The sequence below is a fragment of the Ptiloglossa arizonensis genome, chromosome 5 (genome assembly GCF_051014685.1).
Source record: "Ptiloglossa arizonensis isolate GNS036 chromosome 5, iyPtiAriz1_principal, whole genome shotgun sequence".
Lineage (NCBI taxonomy): Eukaryota > Metazoa > Arthropoda > Insecta > Hymenoptera > Colletidae > Ptiloglossa > Ptiloglossa arizonensis.
Window position 1 is genome coordinate 26,032,510 of NC_135052.1, and position 27,587 is coordinate 26,060,096.

The window sequence follows — 27,587 nt, forward strand, 5'->3', positions numbered from 1 at the left end:
GTACATCTATCTATCTATCTATCTATCTATCTATCTATCTACACACACACACACACACACACACACACACACACACACACACACACACACACACACACACACACACACACACACATACATACATACACACACACATACATACATACATATATATATATATATATATATATATATATATATATATATATATATATATATATATATATATATATTTACGCGTGTGTATGTGTATATGTATGTATGTAATTCCCACAAGTGACGAAACTGATTTGCCTTGCTGTTATCGGTACTCGGTTCACTGCTAGACATATCGTTGTTCTACGTTCTTCGAGAGATACGGGAGATGGGACAATCGTGAGTGGCCGCTCGAAGAACGATCAAGTAATCGGTAGTTCGTTCCTTGTTCACGTCTGAGGGGAAAAAGTCGAGCATACATGCGACACGTGGCGCCGGTATACTCTGTTATATACAGGGTGCAGCGCCTGACTTCGACAAACCCAAGCGTTTCCATTGTCGTTCACCGGACACGAAGAAGTATCTATCGAAGGTATCGTTTGCGATAGAACGGGGCGTATATTGTATAATAAAATAAAATTTTTTTTTTTTTTTTTTTCTTAATTTCAAGTTCATCGACATCCGTACAGGTATCGTTGCGCGCACGTTTTACCAGCGTATGAATTTTATTCATATAGTAACACCCTCTTGAAAACGTGCACTGTCGAATTCGATGGAAACTTTTTAGGAAACTTAGTGCAATTTAGCAAAACTTTTATACGTCTCATTGTATCTTCACGAAAGAATTACCAATGGAACGGCGAGATTTCTCCGATTGAAATGAGACCAAATACAATGGTATTTGGACTACTTTTCTTTCTTTTTGTATGTTATATAAATTATTCCTGAGAAACTTGATAGTTTATGATTAAAAGTTGTCCAGGTAGGTCCATACAGCTCAGGAAGGTACAGTGAGAAATGTTCAATGTTTCAATTTGCATTGGTTGTTAATTTTCACAGCAATGCGAACGTAAACGGTGACGGGGATTTTATAGAGGGACAGATGCGACGTTTTAACGAGGGATTACTGTATTTCGATGATCGATCGCGGGAAAGTGTTTTTTATTCGTTGTATTCGAGAATGCATGCGAATTAATAGCGATCGTTCTTAATCCTTAAAGGGTTGGCCTTTTTAAAATGAAATTTGGATGATTTAATAGCAAACATTTCTATATGTAAATAACGAAATCTTATACAAATTTATCGTGCAACGTAGAGACATTATAGTGGCGATGTTGGCCATCGAAGGTGAAGTCGAGTAATTTTTGTTGTATAATTCGTTAAAATTTTCTATCCGCGTTTTCTATTTTTTATTTTTTCTTTTTTTTTTTTTTTCGTTGCTGACGAGAAATTTGCAGTCAGATTTACTCGAAGAGGATCGACCGGTGAGATTTCACGAAGCAATGAACTTCGTTCCAAAAATGTTTGTAATTTCGGTCCGCCATATTGGACGATCCCTCCCTTTGAATTTCAAAGAACCGAATTGCAGATTCTTAACCAGCGATTCGAAATCATTTACATTTACGGATATTCGTAGAATTTAAAATTCGAAACTTACGATCGTGACTTTTCAGGTTCTCTAAAGGCCTGACGAAACAAGAAAAAATTTATTTTCAAATCGAGTGTACATTTTTTAACAAATCTATTTTCTTTCTTTTTTATTTTTCTCCTTTTCTTGCGCAAGCAACAATGTCGTGGCAACGAAATCATGTTGTTCCAGTTCGAAAGAAATCTTTTTTTGTGTTACTTTTAAGTTTCGAAAGATACGAGCTTGAAAATAAAGCCCCCCCCTCAATTCAGAGGTCATCGGAAGGTCAACGATATCGCGAACGATCCAAATACATTTCTCGCAAGTCACGGTGGCTTGGTAACGAAACTTTCTCGCTCCTTTTGGAGAATTTATCGATGACCTTGAAATTTCGAAAGATCTTGGGTAGAAAGTTTCTCCTCGAATTCGTCCGAAGGTCGGCTTATCCCGCGCGATCATGTTTTTTTCAGTAGTGAAAAAAAAAAGAAGTTGTCGACCTTGAGATTTCTGGAAATTCGAATTTGAAAAACGTCGCGTCTATCGCGATACATTTAATCTCTTCGACACGGAGGATCGCCGTCCTTCTGCGTTCGCGTTGCTCTTCCGCGTACGAAACAAAACGGAGATACGTCGGGTTAACCGGACCAGACGAGACACCCTGTATATCCCGTTCGCCAGTAATATATATTTTGTCTACCTGGAATCGTTTAGAGTGGCGGTGGCGACACCCCTTAATCAATTGTACATTAGAAAATATATTTTGGCCTGCTCGCCAGAGGAGCGCATAATGACGACTTGTAATTAATTAAATGATAACGGGCGATTGTTATAAGCGGAATACAATAAGTGTTAATGTGTGAAATTGGTAAATACACTCTAGGTAGGTGTAGATCTATGCCTCGAGCTTATTTATTACGTTACTATACATCATTATATTGCATTGTACATAACTGATAATTATTATTTTCTAGTTGATAACCGATGATTATTATTATTATTATTATTAATATTATTATTATTATTTCATTACGGATTATTCAATGATAATACGCTACGACGAATTGATGAATCGTCGTACCAAGGATTCCTTTGTCAATCGTGTTAAGTCGATTGCGAATAGACACAGTGAGAGGTTTGAGATTTTGAGGTTAGTTTTTCTCGGGCCCGGACGAGGCCGTTTTCATTTTCTTCTAGTTCTTCTTGAGATCTTCTTTGTCTGTGCACTGTCGCCACGTGAAAAATCGAGACGAGTCGTAGGGGTTCGTGATCGTCGGATCCTTGAACGGATCGATGGGATCGACTCCACGTCGTTCCGATCCAGGTGCGCAGGATCAACGTTATCCCGTCGCGTCGTTAGAATGATTGCCTTAAAGTAACGCTACCGCCGTGTAGCATCGTTATAGAATTGTAAATAATTCGAATGGGGGAGAAAGAAGATGAAAAGGGACGATAATAAATGTGTTCGCTAGCCGAGGGCAAAGATCGTAGCAACGAAACGGAAAATACACGTGGAACGATTTTTAGGTGTCTACCGGTGCGATAGATCCCGCCGAAAGTTACGTGGATCGCAACCCGTAGGGATACTTTCATTCTCGAACCGATGGGGATCGACAGCGGAAAGAAAAACGCGCGACGATTTCACGATACGGTAAATCCTCGCTTTCGAGGCGAAAAATGGTACCTACCGGTCGTGAATACGGGGTCGGCGGCGAATTCGAGTCAATTGGGTGGAACAACCACGTGCGAGTAACCGAAACTTCGAAGCGATACCGCGCGCGTGCGGTAACTAGTAACGCGACATTTTTTGGTAATTTTTTTTTTAGATCTTCATGGGAGTATTGTTTTCGGATCGGCGAGATTCTCCCGATGAAAATGAATCCAAACACGACCATATTCGGAGACGTGTGCATTTTTTCAACTAGAAAGTGTATAATTTTACACGTGATTAAAAATGATCCGAATGTGGTCGTGTTTGGGTTCGTTTTCATCGGGAGAGCATCGACAATCCATTGATAACGTTACCGTGATAATATAACGAAGTTTATGAAAATTGTAAATTTCGTTTGAAGATGAAATTCGAATGATCGTGGAGACGACTCCGCGCCTTGAACCCGGGGTAAAGGTTCCGTTTGGAAAGCGAGTTGCACCGTATTTTGAAACTTTGTTTCCGAGGTCCGTTAAATTTTCGATATTTCTACTTGGCATGCTCCTCCAGCTGTCGAAAGTTTCTCGAGACGTGTTACCATTATCGTTGCATTGCCTTTGCACCAGTTACACGTTCACGAGTATCGGTTCGCGCGCAGCGAAAGCTGTCGAATTCAAGCTCGAGCGAATCGTGAAATAGAATCGGTTCAAGAAGATTGTAATCGAGTTACTATTGTAAAAAAAAAAGAAACGAAAAAATTTATATAGTCGGCTGTGTTGAGTTTGGATGATATCGGTCCGGATAATCGAGTTCAGCTTCTATCGCACGGACAAACGAATGGCTTTCGAGCTGAATCAAAAAAAAAAAGAAACTGATCGCTCGGTTATATTCCTGATGGTTCTTTCGTTCATCTCACTTCGGATTCGCGAAGTTTGAGAAACCGTCGGCAAACGATTTTTCTCTAGTTCAGTTTCCTCGGTCCGATGTCGATGTTAAAACAATTGCATTGATCCACATTTCTTCGTAATCATTTCAACATGCCATGTATTTTTCTATGCATTTAGAACGATAGAAGTTTATGAGGCTCTCACGAGTACACGGGGGTTCTTGCGCTTGAAACTGTTGGTGGTCTTCACGTGTGAACTTAAATCGATTTGAGAAACAAACTTAACGACGTTTCGTCAAGGATTTAAGAACATGATGATACTACTGTAGTCGGACTTCTGATGTTCCACGGATACTTTAGTGAATTGTAGTTCAGGTTCTCAATGATGTTACTCAAATATAGTATGATATTACACCTTCAGATCCCTGACGTTACCAATATCGTAACACGCAGTGGTTCTCATAGCTCTAACGACGCACTGACAAGACTATTCAATCGTACAGATTTTTATGCAATTTAGAAATATTGTTCAAAATTGGTTCGATCGGCGTTTTGTATTCGTTCAGAAATATTTGAACAATTGAAATTACAAAAATTCCATTCTAAGAGCCATCGATTTGTTTTTCAAAAAAATAACGCTGTTTCTTAAACCAATCGCCGATAATAAATTTAAATAATTTATTTACGCGAGCTGTACAGTTATACATATCGAACTATCTATAAAAATTTAAATCGGACAATAATTGAATAGTCTTATCGGTCAACGATACTATAGTGTATCTCAGTTTTTGAATCTTCGACTACTTTGACAGAAAGCGTACACCTTGTGCGGAAAATCTTTTCACGTATAGAGTATATATACACGTTGAACGCCCATGGGCGTTCACCGCACGCGATTCACCGCCCGATTATAGTCGCCCGTCGTAGCGAAATGGTTAACGCCAAGGTGCACTAGTGTCGTAGTCTTCGATGTACAGTTTAATACAGTTTCAATACCTCCAATTAACAAACTACGGTTCATGGAAACCCCGAACAATTTTAAGCGACATGAACGTTCGTGAATAGCAAGTAAAGCGTTTTGCTAAATCGTTGAACAATTTTTGTCCTGCACGAATTATATTCATATATAAGCACAATTCTCCGGGAGAAAGGGTGAGAAAGAGAGACGGAATGTTTCGAAAGTCGAGAAACAGCAAAAATAACGACAGTGAATTTTCCGTGATGCGATGCAGTGAAGAAACCCGGGAACACGGCGACGTGCGCGCGTAATCTAATCTGAAAAATGTTCACGTGGCGACACGTAGAAAAAAAGGAAGAAAGGGAGAGGGAGGGAGGGAGGGAGAGAGAGAGAGAGAGAGAGAGAGAGAGAGAATATATAAAAAGAAAAGAAACGTACACATCACGTACACGTGGACGGTATTACTGTCGCGTAGCTCGTGTGCCACACACAGACACACACACCTCTGCAGCATGCGCGCGCGCGCGCGCAAATGATAGAAAGAATGTCAACGTGGGTATTATATGTATATTCAAAACACACACACATATATATATATATATAATACTAAACGTTATATATAAAGAATATATATATATATAGTGGATAAAATTATAATAAAAAAAAAGGTACTCGATGGTACGCTATACATATAAAATGTTCTATTTTATTAAGGATATTTTTGATATATCTATATATATATATATATATACATATATATATATAAATAAAAAAAGTATAAATATATGTATATCGAAACTAAAGAAGAAGCGGAATCACCGATCGAATAGATTATCGACGATCAATGTAATTATTGTTATCGATGGGACGGTATGGCGTCTAAAATCGCGATGCTATTTACTGAGCTGTGTGCAGTGCCGTGTACGAAACCGTATTTTTCTATCAGAAACTAATAATGATCTTTTGCAACAAAATTGTTGACAGTTTTTCTTCTTTTTTTCGTTCTTTCTATATATATATATGTATTTTTTTTTTTTCTTCATTTTTGTAGAGTTTTTTTTTTAACGAGAGCAATCATATCGTGAGATACGTTGAAGCGGGCATGTACAGAACAGCGATTCGATTGGATTTCTCGTCTGTCGAGGGGGAGGATCGCTACTACCTTTATTTATTATTATTTCCGCAACGATGTTTCTCGATCCATCCTGTTTGCTTATGTTTTTTCCTTCGCTTCGTCTCGAAACGAAGGGACACGCGATGCACGCGGGGCAGAGACAGTTTTATACACCGTTGTTGTAGAATAATTGTTACAACCCTTCTTTGTTACGTGTGCGACTCGTAGACAACGATACAACGAGAGAGGTATGCAACGTCGTATATAATCGTGAGGTCGTACCTTAATTCAAGCTCGTAGATTTTTCGCTAAGACTCGTGGGATCTTTTAATTGTGTTTATCTCTGTTTCTTCTTCCCACCCGTTTCCTTTTTTTTTTTCAACGTAATAGCTAAACATTTAACCAATGCGTATTCGATTATTGTAAGATTCTGTGTATCGATTACAGTTTTGCGTTAAAATATACATATTTTTCCGCCTCTAAAATGTAAGCTCGTTAAATCATTATTTTTTTGCAAAAATTCAATTGTCTCGTCGACTTCGTCTCTTTGAGCACCGAAGGCTAATGAATTGTTAAATTTTAAAGATATTTATCGAAACGATGGGAAATCAAGGGTTAAAACGTTAACGCATTCTTTCGAATCGCCCAACGAAATATAACGAATGTCCGTGAACGCGAAACATCGGGATGCAAAATGTTTTGTCAACGTCAATTGCTGCATACTTCTCGGCAAATGATCGCGAATAAAGGACAAAGAGCGGGAGAACGCGCGCGCGCAGAACGAAGAAAGAGAGAAAGAGAGAGAGAGAGGAAAGACACAGAGTGTGAGTGAACTGAGTTTAAGTTTTAAGAATTCTATTTTTGTGATCAAACGATAAAAAAGTGTAATTATTGTAGTCAGATGGGAGCAGGAATCGTCGAATGATTTTTTGGCCGGAGGAATGTTCGTTTGAATAGTTTCTTTCCCGCGAATTCTCGACGGTTGAGTGTTAAAAATAGTCGCGTCGAGCGACTCGATTCCGTTCGAGGAACAAACCTCGATCGTTCAGCGAATACGCTAGTAGTAGATCTAGAAGATCGCGAATGCCCGAGAACCGTTAACACCATAAATAAGCGTCTGACAACGCACGGTGGTGTTTCTACTGGCGGTAGACTCAACTACACATGCCTCTGGCGGCGCACACGAGAAACAGGATCGAGGACAGGCTAGAAATCGGACGACCGATTGAGAAATTCAATTCTATCGATAGTTAGATTAATTCGTAGATAATATTCTGTCCATTCTGTAAAACGATTTATATTCGGATGATAATACGTAAACGAGATGTCTACGTAAGGGAATCAAATTAGCTCGATCAGAGTCGATTACACTTCGTGCCATCGATTTCTTCTCGTAACGCGTATTATTTTTTAGATCGTGCACTAGGTTATGGTATCGATAATTGTTTGTTGCTCACGTACGTGTGTATTTTTCATCGAGACGCGCGAGTTCTTTCATCGATATCGTTTTCGATTCGTCGTTTCTCGTTTAAAATTGTTTCGAGAATCCAAGGGAAAAAATCATTTGATGGTTCTTTGCTGCGAAGAATATTTTTTAAGCTGGACGACGGGCGAAAGCGAGCAATCGAGAAGCGACAGGAGTTGAAAGCGACCGGTCGATCGACTAATTTACTTAGAAGAAGATATTTTATTATGTGGATTGAGAGCCGGAGAGATCGCTGTCACCGATGAAACCTGAAAACAAAGTAAGCAATAAAAGCGAGGAAAAGAAACTATCGCGCGCTAGATGTTAGGCGTTGTCTCTCGAGACACCGTGATTATGTTACGAATTTCGATGGTGTTCGAGTTGCGTATAGGCGACAAACTCCGCCAATACATCGCTGCTGTTTCTCGACTAGTTTTAGAAAACATTGTACTCACGGAATCGATCGATACTCGCGTAATATCTGCCGTGCACGAGTCGATCTGTTCCTTAACTTTTTTTCCTTCACGGATGTGTTTTTTAATAGCCCATCACCAAAATCCACGGCGTTCGGTCGAATTTTTACCGAACGAAAAATGAATCGTTGACGTTTCGAAACTTCGTTTCGGACGTTTTCATGATCACGAATTTAACAAAATATAAGAGTGCTCTCGTCGAACGTCTGATGATCGATGCATCGATCGATGAGGGGAAAAACGTGTTCACAATTTTTTACCCGATTTTGTATCTCCATAAATCAAGTAATCGTACATACCAATCACCCTAGTTCTGTGTTCGGTTTTTACGACGAAACATTTTGGAAAGTCGCGACTCTTTAAACGCACAAATTACCGGCTCGCCGAAAAAGTCATGCGAGAGCTGTAAATGATAGAAATTTTTCACTTTTTAATACTTGACCACTCGCCGTGCGCCGTGATTCGCGATTCATGGGAACGAACGATTACGATTGTTTAAACGAGAAACGAATAATTTGATACCGTTGCTTAAAAAAAGAAAAAGGAAAGAAAAATATAAGAATCGGGTCGATTTTATTAATTTTTTTTAATTCGAATTTATCGCGATGAATTTAGAAAAAAGGGTAATTCTTAAATCGATGGAGCTCTTGTTCGATCGATTTAAATCGATCGACTTCGATGTGATTTGGTGAATTCGTTACTTCTCCGAGCGTAGCCTTCTTTCAATAGCAATGTTTAACAAATATCTTTTTTTCCTCAAAGATCGAACGTTACGAAGCAATGTCGATACAGCGTAAAAGCAATTTTTTATATATACATATAATATATTTTATGTATATTATATTTATATGTAAAATTTATATAAATATATAAAAAAAAACAAAAATATAAATAAATGACAAAGAGACGCTTTCGAGCGTACGCAGTGACAACCTCCTTTTGGAAATTCGGCACACACCGTTACAAATATTATGTTATTTAAATAAATATTAACACACGTTAATACCATTATGATAACCTTCGTTTATTTGGTTCTAATGTAATAGTTATTATTAGTTCGCCATCCTTTGTATATATTCGCAACACTCAATAAAAAAAGTACCAAAAAACTGTACGCAATACATGTTTTATTATTATCTTGAATTTTTTCGTCCCGTTACCGAAGTGTTCCTCACTGCACGAAATTATCCTAATCTAGAATCGACATTATCGAAACAATATTACGACACGATTGCTCGCACGAACACAGACCAATTTCTATAATACATTGTTGTTCCTATTGTTACATGCAAGGTTAAGGAAGAGAGGTACGAACCAACGCAAGATTTATATTTTTGCAGTTTATTTGCAATTTGTTCGTATAATTGGTAACTGATCTCGGATAACTATGTACTAAAAACCTAAACAACGTATGAAACTTTATACATAGCTGATTACTTTAAAGGTGCTAAGGCAGCTATTTACAATATGACGCGTTGAACCACGAGATCGAGTTAACGTATTCCGTGCACGAGTTTAACGCATCGTTCTCGAACGTATCGATGTTCGCATTCCTCGAAACGCGGTTCAAGCGATCGAAAGGAAGATTGGATTTCTTTGCATTATTTCCACGCTTGATAAACGAATATCGTTTCCACTGTTTTGTTTCTATTACTTCCACCGACCGGTTTACAAGTTTGTATAAACGTTTACGATGCTTCGATTATCGATGATTACGTAACACATACATTCGCGTGTAACCCCTTGGGCGCTGGTTGTGCTTCCCAATTCACAGAGGGCGTTCAATTATCACCGGTCGGAAAGCCACTCAGCGCCAAAAGGATTAACGAGCATTATTATTCTGTGTAAAAAGAATTTGGCAGAGGGCGAAACGGGGAGTACTGATTCTGCACAGCGGTACAAAAGTGTTCGATTTAAAATAAACATAGAAAAAAGGGGGCCACGCAAGTGGCGTTGTTCGCGAGAAACAACACCTCGTGTCGAATATCCAATTCCTTTTTAGCACTTTTGTGAACGGGAGGGGAGATAAGTTAGGGGAAAGAAGATAGCGCGGCGCTCTTGCGAACGGATCTCGACGCAAAATGACCAATGTGGCCCGCGAATCGACGCCAAGCATATTTTTTTTTTTTTAATTTTTTTCCTTTTTTTTGCGTAACTATATAACAACGTGGTCGATGCTTGGAGTAGATTTCGCGACTTCTCCCACGCGTCCCCCCCGCGGGGGAAACTGAAAGGACAAAGTTAATTGCACCCATACCAGTGTCTGGTGAATCCACGCTAAAGATACACCATAATTACCGCTCGAGCTCGATCTATATGTATCTTTTGTAAACAATACATTATATACAAGAACAATGTATACAAACCATATGCACAGTCGCGTATTATCGTAACAAAAATTTTACAAAAAATTATCAACCGCGTACATTTTCATTGTTGGAAACGTGTTAACAAAACGTCCCACGCAAGGGGCACGAAATATAAAACTGAAAATACTTTCGTGAACGGAAAATACTAAACTGCGGAGACGACCGATTTGCTGATAAAATTAAATCATTCGTCGGTCCTTGCACTATGGAAAATCGCGTTCTCGAACGTGACGATTCACGTGGGAGCCGCGTTACGATTGGCCGGGAACAATTCATTGGCTACAGTCGTGCGAGAATCAATCGACCTAGCTCGAGGTTGCTCGACGGTTATCCCTAACCTCCTTCGCGTGCGCGCGCAGTTCTCGAACAAAGCCGATTGCGAAGGCAGCGACGCGACTCGCGGTCACGAGTTTCAACGACTCGATCATGTTACACGTTTCTTTCGTTCGACCGTAACGTAAAAAATTTTCAATACGACGGCACAATTTTTCGATCGCAAAACTTTTAACGTCGATCGACGACTAACCTGTCGCTCGTCTCGAAACAATACAACGAGGAAACCACCGGAGGTAGCGATACGAAAATACCCCTTCACTATTGACATGAACGCAAGAGGGACGCGAAACGGAATATTTATCAACAAGAAATCGAAGAACGGTGCACAACAATTAAGGCCCATCATGGCATTATCGCGCGGCATAGTAAATCCATTCGATTTCATCGCACACCACCACATTTACATCGATTCACGGCGCTAGTCTAAAGGCGTTTATACAGGCGCACGTCACGTTCAGTATTTCTCTCTCTCTCTCTCTCTCTCGCCCTCGTTCGCCCGCTCGCTCATTCGCTCTACACGTTCAAGATTTGCTTTCGTACTTCACCGCAAGATTTCCACTACAAAATTCATCTAATATTATCGTTAACGTGCTCTTACAAACATACTCGAATATATACAAATTACATATACGTATCCGTAGTTCGGGACAATTTTGGTACCGATTATTCGTACGTACAACAGTCCGGTACCAATTCTTGGTGTCCGTCCGTACGTACGTGATCGAAAAACCTTTATTCGGGGCTCTAGCGAGGTCTACACCCATCCGGATCGATAAAGTTTCATCATTTTTCTACTCCATGTTCCCCCAACAGCGGCTGGACGATCAATCTTCGGCGTACTCGAATACGGTAACCTCTCGTTAAAACGTCGCATTTGTCCCTCGATAAAACGTACCCAATTATCCCCACCACCGTATACACGTACGCGTATTATTGTGGAAAAAAAAATGATGCAAAGTAAAAATTTGTATATTTCTCTTTCTATTTTCGTCGCGGTATCGTCAACGCACCGGCGAGGTTATTTCGTTAGAAATCGAGTCCAAACGCGACTTACTTCGACTAATTTTAGCTATACGTATAAGGAAAAATAGTTCGAATACGGTTGTAGGACTCATTTTCACGGAGAGAATCTCGCGAGGACCGTTGACAATACGCTAGCCAAGTTACAACGAGAAACGTAAAAATGTTTAGGTTGCAATAGTAGTTCTTACACCGGCACCTCGTGGCGCCTCATCGGTTCGTAAATTGACGACTGGTGTATTCTTCATGCATTTCGTTCACTCTCCTTGTCGGCAAGTGGCCGAGTCTCGACCCCAAGATACGAAAAGTCGTTTCGAGGAACAGGTTTGCCACCGTCCCTCCTTGAAAAAACATTTCGAGCGAACACGGCGGTGTTCGTTTGCGAGAAGAAGGCTGACGACTATTTACACTCCCGTTCCAGTCTACCGGTTCCCCTATCACGGCTCGCGTCGTCGCTGTTAGCTGAGGGGCTGTGCAACGGTCGCCAACGACGATGCGCGCGACGATAGGGGCGGAGCCCGTGGACCGTGAACGAGAGAGCGAGGGGCGTGGCTGTTCGCTGGCCTTCTCCTGGCGGACGAACAGTACATTTTAACGCGGTGTGAATGTAACAACGGTTCGATCTTCATGCGCGTCCTCGGGAATGTCCTTCGAGGTTGTCCGCGGGTCCCTCTCGTTTCGAGTTTTCGGTACCAAACACATTCCCATCCGTACACGTCCCCGATACCGAGCAGTCCCGACGTCTAACCCGATCGACGCCCAATTGGGACATCGGTAGCCACCTGGACAGGCAGTCACCACCCTCCGAGACCAGGTTCATCCTCGCCGTGGTTCCTCGTACGTGCCGCGAAGCCGTCTACCCGCAACGTCGTCTCGTCTTGGTTCTCCGTTGAGCCAGACAGAACGAGAGGAGGGTGGTGTTCGAGGCACGAGGCTGCCTTCTAGGTCTCCAAACCTGGCACTAGACTATGGAAGGTTTGGATATCGTGAAAGGCACGGCCGCAACTCTGGTTGTTGTTCCTCTCGAATTTGGCTAGGTCGAAGTGTTCGTCCAACGACTGAAGCTCGACCAAACGTTCCTCCAGGCTCTTCGCAGAGTCCGCGAACCTGGAAAAGTCGCAGATCCTGTCCGGGTCGACCACATCGGAGGCCTCCATCATGCCCACGTCGTTGGATCTCGTTACGCTGGTCAACTCGGCGCCTGAGTCGTCCAACTCACCGGGAAACATCACGGTGTTGCAGCAATTACTCGCAGACGTGGTGGTGCTGTTGCTGGTCGTTGTGTTCGCGGTGCTTGTGTTGATGATCGTCGTTCCCGATCGTACGTCCACAGAGCTCAGACGATCCTCCGGGTACACCAGGTGGTGATGATGCGGGGATTCCGGCTCCTGGACCTCGTCTATATGAGAGAGTAGCCGCGGGGTGGGCGGCAGGATGTAGAAATCGCTGAACACGTCATCCTGAAGATCGAGGTCATCGTGCCTCTGACGTTTGGGGCTGATTCCCTCATTTCTGGTGTCGTCGTTCAATCTGGGGAAACGAATCACCGTTAGCAACGTTTTGAACTCCACACAGTCGCACAGTGGCCCACCAAAACACTAACTATAGTCAAATTTTGTCGATTTCGTTGGAAACTAATGAAATTTAAATTGTACACTTTTGAGAAGTGTACAGATTACACTTCAGTATAAAAACGAAATGTTATAGGTCAGTCAGTTTTTTGTAAAAGAGTTTTGAAGTCAGGGGAAAAATTCCTGTTTTGGAACCATCACGTTTTCTGTTTTGAAATTTATCTACTTTGCTTGCCTATAGTTTTATATCGGTAGAGATCAGCTCAAATCTATCCGTGTAGAATTAAAGAATGGTCTTTCGATTATTTTTGTACGAATAGAGTAAGGAACTTGAGTGGGTTTATATTATAACATATTAAAAATTTTGAATACGTTATGTATGTAATTATTTTTTATTACGTATGTAATAAAGATTGCTCTTAAAAACATGGAAAGTAACGAAAGAAAACAGATTAATTTTTGAAGAAAGGAAGAAAATTATAGAGAAGAGATTCCGTCGAGAAATGGACTTATTAATTTATTACTGTGTAATTTAAAATCATTTATACCACGTAAATATGAAATCAAAATTTTAATGGTGGTACCCATGTAAAGTTCAATCATCTTTTATTCTTCTAAAAAAAATAATACCATAATTAGATTCTACAGTTCAAAAAACTTATAAAGTAGTGTCATTTATAATAAAAAAAATGTATAAATAACATATTTAACGTCCCCCATTTCTTTATTCGTACCACTTTATATATCTAAGGAGTCCTAAATGAGGTCAGAGAAATTCTACAGCTCGAAATAAGATGAAAATATAGAATAATAAAATTCCATTGGACGCTTTCGGCTTCGTTTTAAAAAAAAAAAAAAAAAAAAAAAAAAAAAAATACATTTGAAAATCAACCTACTATACGCACACTTAACTGTATACATGTACATCGTAAATAAAACTTCATGGTTGAAATGGGGTCAAGGGGGTTCTACGGCTTGAAATAAAACGAAAATATAAAATAATAAAATTCTATTGGAAGTTTCGTTTTCGAAGAAAAATACATTTGAAAATCGATCTAGTACGCGCGCACCTAACTGTACATGTATACACTGTGAGTAAAAATTCGTGGCACAAATTGGGTCAGGAAGATTCTACAGCTCGAAATAAAACGGAAATATAGAATAAATGGTGCTACGAATTCCTCTACAGACATTGATTGTGTCTTGCGCACACTTTAAATACGTATTAATTGGTAAGTATTGATAATAAACAATGTTTGACATTGTATCCTATACAAATCAAATACACTAACCTCTGTAACGATATGTAGTGTAACTGTAGTAACCTCTGTAGCGATATCCGTGACATTAGTTATCGCGTACCAGATTGTTTTCTATATATATTGTTTTTCGAAAAGATAATCTCCGATGCAATTTTGTTATTCTTTATTTTCGTTTTATTTCGAACCGCATAATAGAATCCACACGATTCCGTTTGTACCGTGAAATTTAACCCACAGTATGTTCGACATTTCCTAACCTAACTTATTAGTTTCTCTCGAAATTGTTCAACGTTCTGAATAATTTTGATTTTACCTTCATTGGATAGTAGTCTACTTTTGACTAACACAAATTTACCATTAAATAGATGCATTATTTAAATACCCGCTGGCATCCGTTCCACGAGACGATAAAGTTGGATGTAAACGAAGCTCGTTGGGCGACCGAAATTTCATTGGTCGACTGTGTCGATAGATTGCGTTGACCAAGAATCTTATCGTAAGTCCAACGTACAGTGGATTGAAATACGAAAAGACGTGACTTACAATTTAAACCCTGACAACAAAGCTTCCATTTAAAAAATGTTTGTTAATTTAACTTAACCTATTTATACTGGTAATAGTGGTCATATTACAACTATAATAAAAATTTAAAAAAAAAACATAAAAATATTGTTTGAAGAAAAAAAGAATATATAATTAAACATATAGTAGTTGTTGGACAATATATGGTAATGTAATATGTAAATACCAACAAGTTAGAAAGTCATAGCTGTTCGAATAGATATTTTGAATGAATTAACGAAGTCATGAATGAAATCGATAGATTTACCGAAATTATATTAACATAATTACACAATCTAACAGCAGAATGGGCATAAATAAGGTAAGTCCTTTAGTTTTGTCTACAGAAAAAAGGTGGAAAAAATCATTAATAACTGTAAATAAAAAATAACATCAGCCAAATATCTCCTATCTTCTAACCTATCCACATTTCCAAGACATAATATGTGACTTGAGTCACAGTTAAATCTTTCCATCAGGCATATTATAAAATGACTAATAAATCACACTCGTACATTCAAATTTAAGAAGAATCGACATATTATAAAGAGTTATATATTAATACATTTTTTTTAATCGAGCGATTAACAGTATTTTTAGTATGTGTAGTGAAAGAAAATTTATTATGGTAAGTTACGCTTAGATCGAAAATACTATCGATACATTCTAATCGTGTTTTGAGGAGTATGTAAGAAGTATATGTAAATATGTTGACTACGCTAAATGGTAACTAAAATAAATCCTATCGTATGCATCTGTATGTATTCAAGGAATGGACCTACTTTATCGTCTCATGGAATAGACACTACAGATACGCTTTACCGACGCGTCTTCCTTTAGCGTGTCGTCAACAGAGGGCAGACGGCAAAGGCGACCATATTATTGTCCTAAAATGTGCCCAATGCAGAAAACTTGCGGTTCTCTTCGAGGCACATTATGCGCGATATAAGTCGACAGTCCCGAAGAATATTGCGCAACGATCTTGCGCGATTTGCTATCGCTTGCGTAATTTATATTATGTAAACGAATCTCTAGCTACCGCGATGAAGATCTCGCGCTCTTCTTCCGCTACTGCGTAGATTCGATCGAGGCTAACCTCTCTATTTCTCTTTCGAACGTGGAATCGTCTCGTCTTCAAGACCCTTTCGCTGCAAAACGCCCTGACTCGATTCAGCTGTCGATGTAATGCAAGTTTTCAAAGGAATCGCAAGCAGGTATGTAATTCGAATATCTCTACAGAAAACAATTCGTTGCTATTTGTGGACCCCCGAAGCGATTTAAGACTCGAACCGTCGTTTCAGGAATAAATTACTCGAACGCGTACCTTTTCCTCGAGGACGCCTCGTCGTCCGTCACGCCGACGATAAGATTTCCAGAGACGTTATTCTCTTTGGTGGAGTCGTTCAGATACGTGACCACCGGAAGACCGTAATTCCTCGTCTTTTCGTCCCGATTTTCGCGCTGCAGTCGTCTGACGGCGTTGTTTATAAGAACTGATCGGCAGAGGCTGGCTTCTGGATCCTCGATTCTCCTGAGCTTACCGGCCGAGATCTTCAACAGACGACGGCGTTCTTCTCTCGCGCGATACTTGGCGGATATCATCGTGGGTCGGCTCCTACGTATCACCAGATCCTCCTCCAATCTCATCTTAGCGTCTGAAACAGAAAGGGATAGAGAATAATTATTGACTTCTGTCTTATAGATTTCGTTCACGAATACAAATTAAAGTCTCTTGTAAAACGACCCTTAAAGTCACATTTCCACGTGTACGTGTTATCACGCATTGTGGATTGCAAAAACGCGGCTTGAACTCCCGGTAATCTTGTATAAAAAGTTTCACGATAAGTGCTTCTAGAATATGAATTCAAATTGGAACATAATAGAGTTCGATATAAGCAATTGTAAATAAATGTTTCAATCTTTTCACATCTTCAGTAATGCAAGGAGGAATATGTTCTCTGTTCTGTAACAACAATAAGTAGGAAAAAGAAGGGTCTATATTTTAAAAATATAAAAAGAAAGTTATTTTGTATCGGATATTTTTATTACATTCTTCCTTTCAATACCGAAGAATAAAAATTGCCCAAAGAAAGGTCGAAACTATGAACGTTTAAAATATAAATAAATATATTTACACGATTGCTTGTGTTGGATTGTATTATTTCATGATTGGTTTTTATATTAGTCCTATGATGAAACAAAATATAGATTCAATTTTTGAAAATTCAGATAACCTTGAAATTGTAAGGTGACAATGCATTTATAACCGCTGTACTGCGACCAGTGGTTTGTCCTTTCAATCGTTAACAAAAAGGAAAAAAAAATGTTCGCCTAACGGTATTACCGAGAAACGTTAAGATGCGCGCACGACTATAGAGGGCAGGCTAGCGGTACGCAAATACATACGTATTTACGTGTTTACACGGTGCGTATTGCGCCCGATAATTGGGTCAGTTTCGCGTATTCTTTTCCGCTATTGTCGCGACTGACCCAAATACGAACTTCCATCGTTCCTGTACTGCACGAACGAACGTATTCCGGCTCGAAATCTTCGATCGAGAAACGGAGACGAGAAGAGACAGAAGACTGGAAGGTTTCGCATTTAAAATGAACCGCATTACGATTCTACAACGCTTTCAGAAAGTTTCTCGCGTTGCCTACACCAGGTGTTCCCAACTTGGTCGCTAGCGACCGTCGAAGAGATACTCAATTTATATTTAATCTTCGTAATTTATTCCCATTTTGTATTTAAATTGAAATTGTGTCGACGAATAAAATCCACTCTGAGAAAAGATCGACGAGAGAGGTTGAGAACCCGTGACCCACGCCATCGATCCTACTACTGTTTCTGTTTCCCCGATAGGCGACTTATGTATTTATGAAACAGTTTAAGGTTTTGTTAAATAGTTAAATACTTTGTAATCGTGTTGATTGCTGCGTAATGTGATAAATTTATTGATCGATGTTACCAACGTCCACAGTCATTGGAAGAGTGATGTATGTACGTATTTAAAAAAATATACTTGAATCGTTCATGGTTATGTTAATTGAACGCGTGAAGAGTTCATATTTAAAAAAAAACAAAAGTATATTAGGCGAGAAAATCAGAGGTTTTTGGTTACTTACGTTGGTAACAAAAATAGTATCGTTGGAATTTTAGTCATACACTTAAAAATATTTTTGATCTAAATGTAAATCGTTACAAGACTTGAATACAACAAAATCTTCGCAATTCAATACTTATTTTACATATTCTCAAGTAACATTGAATTATATATATGTACGTATGAATGATTTAATTTCTATAAACAATAAATACCTTAATCAATTATTTCGCTCGTAGATAAGTGTTATTTGTTAATCATTTTCAACGCACTCCTATCCAAATTTTATACATCAGCAAATATTCAAAAATATTTTCGTATGTACGACGAGAACTTCGAGAAATATAACCTAAAATTTTCTATTTTTTTTTCCCCCAACGGAATTTTGTTTCTTACGAAATACGACAATCGTCCTTATCGCGTTATTATAATTTGCACGAATAATTTCGGTTTCTTTGCGACTCGAATATTTTAAAAACCATTTTTTTTTTACGACGACGTAAGTGTCACGTGACACGATCGAATTTCGATAATAACATCCGCAACGATGAACGTCGTGCAAAATGTGTTCGAAGTCGTGCACAGATTTTCAAACCTCTTACGTATCGCTTTACCAATTAACAAGAAAGTAGTATTAACGGTTTCGTAATCCTACCGGCTGTAATCGGAGCGCAGTTCGAAAGGGGATAACGATTAGCTACCCGCATCGATGGTCAGCACAATTCGCTTGCAAATTTCTTGTTGGTAATGATGCCTCGGCATACTTCGATTGAATTGCATGACTACCATCAAAATGGCGTGTAATAAGTAGTCACGACTGACACGAGTAAACAAGCGTTTTTCCTAACATCGCGTTTCCAAAAAATTGGAACGAATTCTTCGCCTAGTAACGTCCGAATCTGCCCGACCAACCAACGATGCAGTTTATCCTCAAGAAGGATAGCACGTACACATTTCACGCGAGTACATATTGTTTACAGCCTGATAAACTGACAAAATGCTTCGCTCTACCGATAAAAATCAAAACCAACCATAACCATTCTGGCATATTACGCGATAAATTTATTTGCATACATTATACCACATAATATTTTCAGTGTATAAACATTTGCGAAAAATTTGAAAAAAAAAATTATAAAAATGTAAACAAATTAATTTTTCTTGCATCGTGACCGACGAAAGTTTCAATTAATTTGTTTGAATTTCATTTATTTATTTATTTATTTATCTAAATCTTTGACTATCAAATTTTTAATAATTTTTAAAATATTTGTTTGCTCATTGCAGACCGTTAACCGTTTACAAAGAAAGGAATGTAGGTAACGGTGAGTTTTAGACTCTATGAGAGAAAAAATTGCGGGCGTATTCAGCGCCCTCTGGTACGTGGCGCTCTGAACCATAGCACAGGTTGCACACCCCTAAAGCCGTTACCGATAACGATCATTGAGAAATATATACATACATTAATGTGAGATATGTGCGTCGAAATTTGAAACGATTTTTTTTTTTTTTTTTCAACGAATCGACAACATGTCAATGATCCTGCGAGCGTCGAGCATGCGTGAACGATTAAGAGACTGCGTAATGTACTATTTATAGAGCGTATACTTTTTGCACGCATGGGAGCAACGGGATTCTCGAACGCGACGAGTTTCGTTAGCGTTTCCGTCACGAGGGAATTCAGAAATATGCTGAATTTACAATAAGAATTAAGCCAACGTTTTGTTTGTTCACGATACCATCTGTATAAATTTAGGTAACTGAAATACCCTGTCTGTTACTTCCTAACTTATAAACCTTCGAAAATGTCTACTGTGTCGCGATACAAAATTTTCATAAAAAGAGGTAAAAATAATATAGGTCCCTAGTGTTTCAAACGATGACAATTATTTTTCAAAATGTTTCGCACACGTCCCTCAAAAGTGGATGAGACCGTACAAATTTTTAAAGTTTTTCTTTGTTCCGTTATTTTGTGTTTACGCGTTCCGTAAAATGTCGTAAAGTTCACAAAATGCCCTTGATCGTGGTTTCTTTTTCCGTCGACAATTACACTACACTGCGTAACGGTAGTTTGGTTCGTGTTATACAAGACTGATTATGGAAATTACATTGAAATAGTGGATCAAAGGAAATATACAGAAATTAATAAATTAATACAGCCCGTTAAGAAAATTAAAAAAAAATAGTTTGATCGAATAATTAATTTCAGTCGTAGATTGTAGGTTAAAAATCGGCATCGAAATGTCGGCATTTCCGTGGAATCGGTTTAATTTTCTCGTCAAGAGGGATGCGATCAAATATTCTTCTCGCGAAATGAGTCACGTTCGCGTTTCCGTGCCTAATAATTAACATTTAGTGGGAACAGATAAATCTCGGTACGAAATTATTTCCGCGAATGACCGGTTGAGTCATACGCGTAGACGGAAATAATTCCGAAAATAAATTGTTCAATTAGCCGACAGATGGCACCTCCGACACCTTTATGTGCCAACAGCAAGATTGGCCGTCGCGCGACATTAATCACGTCAAAAGAATACACATTCTGAGAGCTGTGTAGCACTTGTTGCTAAACGATTCATTCGTATCACACTGAATGTCGATCAATGCATGGCGGGTCTGTATTCGCATGTCGTGAGTCGAATATCGTCGCAAAATCGCAAGAAATAAGAATACTATTTTCGTTTTGTCGTCGACACGAATTTCCCATCGAACTCTAGTAGTGTCTAATAGTGTATAATTACAGAAGAGCACATCTGTGTTGGAAGGTTACTTAATTTCGTTGTCACGGAAAATAGAGAAGAACCATGGTGCACCGAGAGACGATTTTACGCTCGAAGTGCGCCTAAGCTAACTTTCTCCGCGGGGAAAAAAACTGCCATGGATACACGTTACCTAACCTGTAAAGTCTGCTTCGGAGTCGCTGACTCGTGCGCGTCGTCCTCTCCCCGCTCCTATCCGTAAGTTGCCAGCATGTTCGCACACATATACGCACCTTTCCCGTTCCCCTGCGTATCGTACCTTCTCTCTCTTCGCTCCCTCGTCACTTTTATCCGGTACAGTTATTCGAAACAACGTAACTGTCGATACAATCACATTATTTATGCGACACGAGCGAATCAACTCCGAGGGAAAGAAAAAAAAAACTAGATCTCAATCTTACGATGATAGTTAAATGCAACGGTGCTTTACCTAACCTGAGTGTCTTTAATTGAATTTTATAAACGGTAAAAATTGAAGTGAAAAAATGAATGAAATTAATAAACGACACACGCGGCACCTAACGATAAACCAGGGGAAAACGTAACCCAGAAACAAACGACAGTTAAAATTCTAGCTGCGTAGCTCAGATTTATATTATCGCTGATGTCGATAAAGATAAATTCTCGAGTGCCCTTGAAAACGCGTGATAATTCTCGGTTCCCAATTTCACTGGATGTTATCCAATTTACTCTTGATAATCGGTTTGAAAACTATACATCACTTTCATGCAGTTACATCTGATCTTACATCACAGTGTACCGCAGCAGTGTTTGGCAATTAAACGAAGCTTTGACCTCGGCCGGAATTAGATCCATTTAAACGCGTCATTTCAAAACACAAATATACTTAACTCTTTGAGGATCACTGGTTACTCTCGAACGCTAAACACTTCGAAATTGTTATGTGTTCGCATTTTTCCGAATTTTTTTTATTGCCAATAATAACAAATGTATTCACAGACAACTGTTGTTTCCGTTGTTTAGATTCTCGTATTATAGTTCGCTTTTATATAACATTAAGAAAACCCAACCATAGAGACGATATTAAAACACAAGTTTGTTGAACGTATTTCGTATTTAATACTTTGGTGGGATGGGGGGGGGGGGGGGTGCAGAAAGAGACGCGCTGTTCCGTAATGAGATTTCGTAAATCTAATCACAGTACTCGGAGGATTAACAAAACGCTCGTGGTCGGCCGATCGTTTTTATCGACCCCTATCGGTATCAGTTCGCGGCAAGGCGTAAAGTAAGAAAAAGGCTTCGAAGAGCCACCATATTGAACCGTTCAAAGTAGAAAGCGGTCGGTGCATGGAGGGACGGCCAGGTCAGACCGTTGCTGTCCGTCCGTTCCCTGCAGGGGCCTTGAAAGGAATGCGCGGGTAAAAAGAAATCGGCGAGCGGAGCACTTTTACACGCTTATAAATAAATACGGGCCGGTGAACCGAGTGTGCTCACCGCCAACACTAGTCTTCTATCGCTGAACGCTCGATTCTTATCTCTCGTTTCGGCTCGTTTACGCGTATTGTATTAGATTATCACCGTTGATTACATGTTGCGCTTTATGCGTTTAGATTTTTTATTTTGAATAAAATAAGTAAAAAAAAAAAGAGACAAAAAAAAGAAATTACGCACTACATGAGCGTAACTTCTCTATCGATAACGCAATTTTGCCGTAAAGGTGAACATTAATCGGCGACACACTAATTAACTGGCCATTAAATTTTGACTGTCCTGTTTTATCGACCGTTATCGTGCTAAAATCGATGTTTTATCGGCTCTTTTTTCGCGCCCGTAGGTATTCAGTGCATGTGCTGTTCTCATTACACGATGATAAACGTATTTATAATTTCAACGAGACCAGCTTCGACGGAGATCACGCTTTTTCAACGTCACTTTTTTTTCCAATTTGTAAATTTCTATTTCTATCGTCGCACAACCGTAAACGGCGGAACATTTATCATCGCGAACACTTTCATGAAACTTTTGACGAAGAATAGGGAATCAGAAAATTTTACGTAATAAGCAAAATCTGTATCACACTTTTAATTTACAACGAAGCAACGGATAATCCGACTACGATCTCCGTAAAACGTCAAAAGGGAAAGCGATACACGATTCGAGCAACATTGTAAGTCGACAGTCGGAACTCACTTTCGAACTATGCAAAACTGTATCGTCGGTGGTATGCTTGCTACACTTTCCACATTCTTTCGAGCGACACGACCGGAGAAAATCCGTGAACGAACCACCAGATCCGTGGAATAACCCTTCTCGGCACAAAACACTCGACGAACAAGACGCGTACAAAAATATTATTACACTCGACAAAAATATCGATGGAATAACCGCTACCGCGTTCAAAAGTCCGCGGAGAGAATTTGTGTTTCGCGTGAGACGCACTCGGTGTCTTGGACTGATCTGTGCGTCACGCGTAATCGCAGCATACGTACGACGACAGCTCGGACGACAACAAAAGTGTTATCGGGCGTCGCGTGACGTCACAACTGGTCGTGTGTGTACTACCGCGCACGGTTCGCGCATGCGCGCGTGCCTTCCCACTGAGAACGTGACAGGTTACGACGCACACACTCGCGGAGACACCGTTTGTCCTGCCTGTCGCGGGTGAGCACATTTAGTGACGAGCCTGGCTCGAGCCCGAAGAAAACAGTATCACTTTCTCCTTGCGCGCGACGAAAGATACGAAGCATTCGTAAAGAGTAATTATGGTTTCGAGATTCCCCGGTCGCGTTTATTACCGTTACCGCGTTACTATCGGGGCGAACCCTGTTATTTTTACTTCGAACTCGTATTCGTTGCTATCTCGAACGTTGGAACTATACAAACAGTGATTAAATAATACGTTACAATGCGAAGCATTGAAGGAAAGAGGAGCTGCGGGATTTCCTACTAAATCTCGACATATGATCATTGACGTCACCGAGTTTTCCGCGAATATCGAACAATTTACATATTATATAAGACGTTCGTGTACAATATGTAAATGAACATCGATGTAGTTTTTTATCGAAGTACCAAATCAAGGTTACCTCTTCGGCAGTTCTTAATCGATGAACTAAAATTTTGAATCGAGTTACATTGTTAGTAATTTCACCAAAGTGTCGTGGATATCGTTTCGTTTCGCTTGAACATATTGCTAGCACTCGCGGCTTCGGGTACCCTTCGCCATAGCAAACAGGTACCGCGCGCATGTATGCATAAACACGTACGCGCGAAACTCCGGTAAGGATTCCTCGGAGCCTCGTTAATTGCGCCAACGCGAGTACTTTTACTCGCGGCTCGAATAATGAAACGGGCAAGTTTCTTTTTTGAAGCGCGCACGACCGTGCCCCCCCCCCCCCCCCCCGGTCTCTCTGTCTGTGGTGCTTTGAATTTCATCCGAATTAATGCGCTTCTTTTAAAGCTGGCCCTGGCGCGCTTTATCTCTGTTGGCGTGGCTCTCGTCGATAAACTCGAGAAGAAAGATATCAATTAAGAGAGATATCGAAGAAACGTTTACAATTCAACGATGATGGCGAATCATAACTTTTTAAAATTTAACGGAATTGATAATTACCCTCTCTTTGCCCATGTTTTCCCCATTGACGTATCGATCCCATAGTCCAAATTGCTCTTATTGGTACGTGCGAACAATATTTCAATTTCAAGTGCGACATCACACCAGAAAGAAATACTTGCAACTAAGACAGTGGGTGAAAATATGTAGATGGAATTACAGCAAACGGACACAAGATATTCTAAATGAAAATTGATGCAATTAAAATTAATAATCAATGAGGTTATACATTGCACAAATGTAAATAGTACTTTTTTGGCAACATAGTGACTCACAATTGTACTGATTAGGAAAATATTTTCGACGAAGGTTCACAGCTCTTAATATCAATAAAAGTGACTTACAATCTAGATTGATACAATAAATCAGAAATATTTATTTAAAAAATAAATCAAATAATGAGTTTCCTTGTAAATAAATAAATAAATAAATTACTTATTTTTATAAGAGGACCCGGTTACAAAAGAAAGACAATAGTATTGTTATTAATTAATAAGTAATAAACATAACCTAAATTGGGCCGGGATCGAATATCCAGAAAAAATAATACTTGATTGGAGGAAACATTCACAATGATTTGGAAATTTACTTCGCTCGTGATTCCGAAAGCGACCGAACATGTCAAGGAAGTGGATACCACGGTTATTCTTTGTGAACAGAGATATAGTCCCGAGATAACGTTCTTGAGAGACAAAGATTCTTTAAGATCCACGCGATAGAGTCCCCCCCACCCCTTCCAAGCTTGCTAGAAGGTTCGTTTCCATGAAGGACGCAGTACCGTTTCCTCGAGCCCGTTACAACTTTTCCGTTTTTTCAGTTACTTTCCGTGCTTTTTTTATCCCGAGTGTATCACCGATTTTCAACGAATTCCATCGATCACGCGAAAGCAATTGAAAAATACTACTCTTCTCGTGTACAAAAGAATTTATTAAAATTGATAATTATGCATTTCATTTATATTTATTGGCAAACAAATATTTGTAACGCCGTAGAAGCAAAGGAAATGTTCGATTATTTTAATACAATACCCATAGGAGAAATATAAATGTTTAATAACTTTAATATTATTAAACCCCCCGGGAGCAAACGAATGTTCGATAATATTAATATTCTTAACGCACCAGGTACAAGAAAGAAATGTTCGATGATATCAATATTATTAAATTGGGGCGAAAGAAGTAACATAATTATTAAACGCGGAGAAAAGAAATGAATAATTTTTACGATTTATGGAACTCGAAGCGCCTCGAAGTAACCTGGGTTTGCCCGGGTCTAGATACACTCCTGCCTGTGTATATTCGTCGACGCCACATTTCCCTTGAAAAGGGTCGATTTTCGGAAGGCTTCGTAAGTCTTTCGTGCCTCTACGTTTTTAAACTGTTCGCGACCGTTGAAATCGCTCAAAGCGATCCTTAAATAGGCCGTGACCATTCGGTCGACTTTCTCCCGTAACCGCAACAAGCGAAGACATCGAGGAAAAAAAATCGCTCTTATTTAAAACGGCTTTGTTTCTACAAGTAACCGTTACGTGCAGTATTCGCGGAGCGTTGTGACAATGCCACGGCGACGACAGCGACACCGTATCACCGACAGACGACACGCGAACCACGGTGATTCCCCCGAGTTGTGATGCTTCTTAAAATAGAACAGGAAAGTGAATCGTTTCTTTGCTTTTGCTTCCAATTCGTAGCTACTTAACGGCTACCGATTTTGCGTGTCCGAGTTACAAAATTTCGTACTTCCTCGCCTATGCGACACAGTGAAAGCGTTCCATCGCGCACGTATTCCTAGAAATATTATTAGATTTATATTAATTTATCAGACAGTGGAGAAGTGAATAGAAATAATCGTTTGCCTTTGCCGCTCTCTCGATCAATAAATACTTCTTAAAAAAAGGAAACAAAGATATAGATTGTCTCAAGACGCGATATTTTTTCAAGTGTAATAGGTAATTGGAAAGACGGCTTCTTTGTGTAAAAATATTAAAACTTATTAAATCTATTCTAAGAACAAATATACTCTTGGTAATGTATTTATACCAACTTTTATTTTATAGCTTATCAACTTTATTATATACTATAGTATGTTGTTCGGAAAGTCATTTCGTTTTCCAAAATGGAGAATATATAATTTAATAAAACGTTTATACGCTCGGAAAAAATCGTGTTTCATTCTTACCAAAAAAAAAAAAAAACGAAGTGACTTTTCGAACAATATACTATAATATATAATAAAGTCAATAAGCTATAAAATAAAAGTTTCAATATTTTTTTCGAGCGATTTGTCTCAAAAGGGAGTCTCTAAACGGGTCGACCAATTAGATTGTTGTGGGAAGACCCCCTTTTCAACGGATCCGACCAAGGACTTTTCGCCAGAACACGAAGACACGAAATAAAAATACCAGGCGTTGAAACTGATAATAATCGTGTACGGTGGGTTTAAAGGAGCGTACGGGGAAGCGAAAGTGGTAAGAAACGAGAGACTGTAGAACACACGATTATGATTATTGCGTACTGCCAGCCGGCAACCAAGTCTTACGTCAAATTGAATCGACCCGGTGACGCGTTTGCTAAGTTTAGTAAGCGGTGATTAAACGACCTTGGTTCTTCGCCAGTCTTCGTTGCCTATCCGTGCAACGCGTTTTGCATTAAACAAATTTTCTTTTCGATAAAAATCACGAATCGTTTCTCTTTTTTTTTTACAGATAGCGTTTCGCTAAAAATCCGAACAATGTATTAAAATTCGTTACCCCGCCGCGAAGTATTTCTATTTTTTGCCCGCGTGTTTGGTTTCTGAATTTTATTTGTATTTTCCAAAAACAACATCAAGGACAACCGAAAACAATGCAGGGAACGCGTTCCCGTTGCATAATACCAACGATGTTTATGGAAAAAAAAAATAAAAAAAA

General features: G+C 39.3%; 2 protein-coding genes and 1 long non-coding RNA gene across 7 annotated transcripts in view; 2 read left to right on the forward strand and 1 right to left on the reverse strand.

Annotated features, from left to right (window-relative positions):
* Positions 1-9,448: 9,448 nt before the first annotated feature.
* LOC143146612 (uncharacterized) overlaps positions 9,449-27,587 on the reverse strand; it is a 128,512-nt gene continuing 110,373 nt past the window's right edge. Inside the window, exons 1-4 of one of the 4 annotated variants that reach the window (XM_076311067.1) lie at positions 23,257-23,895; positions 21,244-21,423; positions 16,567-16,897; positions 9,449-13,378 (exon numbers count right to left, since the gene is read on the reverse strand). In XM_076311067.1, coding sequence (XP_076167182.1) covers positions 12,790-13,378; positions 16,567-16,889 — 912 coding nt within the window. In that variant the 5' untranslated portion in view covers positions 16,890-16,897; positions 21,244-21,423; positions 23,257-23,895 and the 3' untranslated portion in view covers positions 9,449-12,789. Of the gene's footprint in view, positions 13,379-16,566; positions 16,898-21,238; positions 21,424-23,256; positions 23,896-27,587 lie in introns of those variants that run through there. The other 3 variants (XM_076311068.1, XM_076311066.1, XM_076311065.1) reach the window with 3 other exon arrangements.
* Positions 14,517-15,400, forward strand: LOC143146624 (uncharacterized). The gene is made up of 2 exons (XR_012992034.1): positions 14,517-14,651; positions 15,047-15,400. It is a non-coding gene; the product is annotated as an uncharacterized LOC143146624 (long non-coding RNA).
* LOC143146617 (uncharacterized) lies at positions 15,400-17,383 on the forward strand. 2 transcript variants are annotated; one of them, XM_076311077.1, is made up of 3 exons: positions 15,400-15,564; positions 16,013-16,456; positions 16,544-17,383. In XM_076311077.1, the coding sequence occupies exons 1-2, from the start codon at positions 15,550-15,552 to the stop codon at positions 16,319-16,321; spliced, it is 324 nt and encodes a 107-aa protein (XP_076167192.1). In that variant the 5' UTR covers positions 15,400-15,549; the 3' UTR covers positions 16,322-16,456; positions 16,544-17,383. The 2 variants fall into 2 exon arrangements, with proteins under 2 accessions (XP_076167192.1, XP_076167191.1); XM_076311076.1 differs by lacking the exon at positions 15,400-15,564 and having other exon boundaries at positions 15,819-16,456.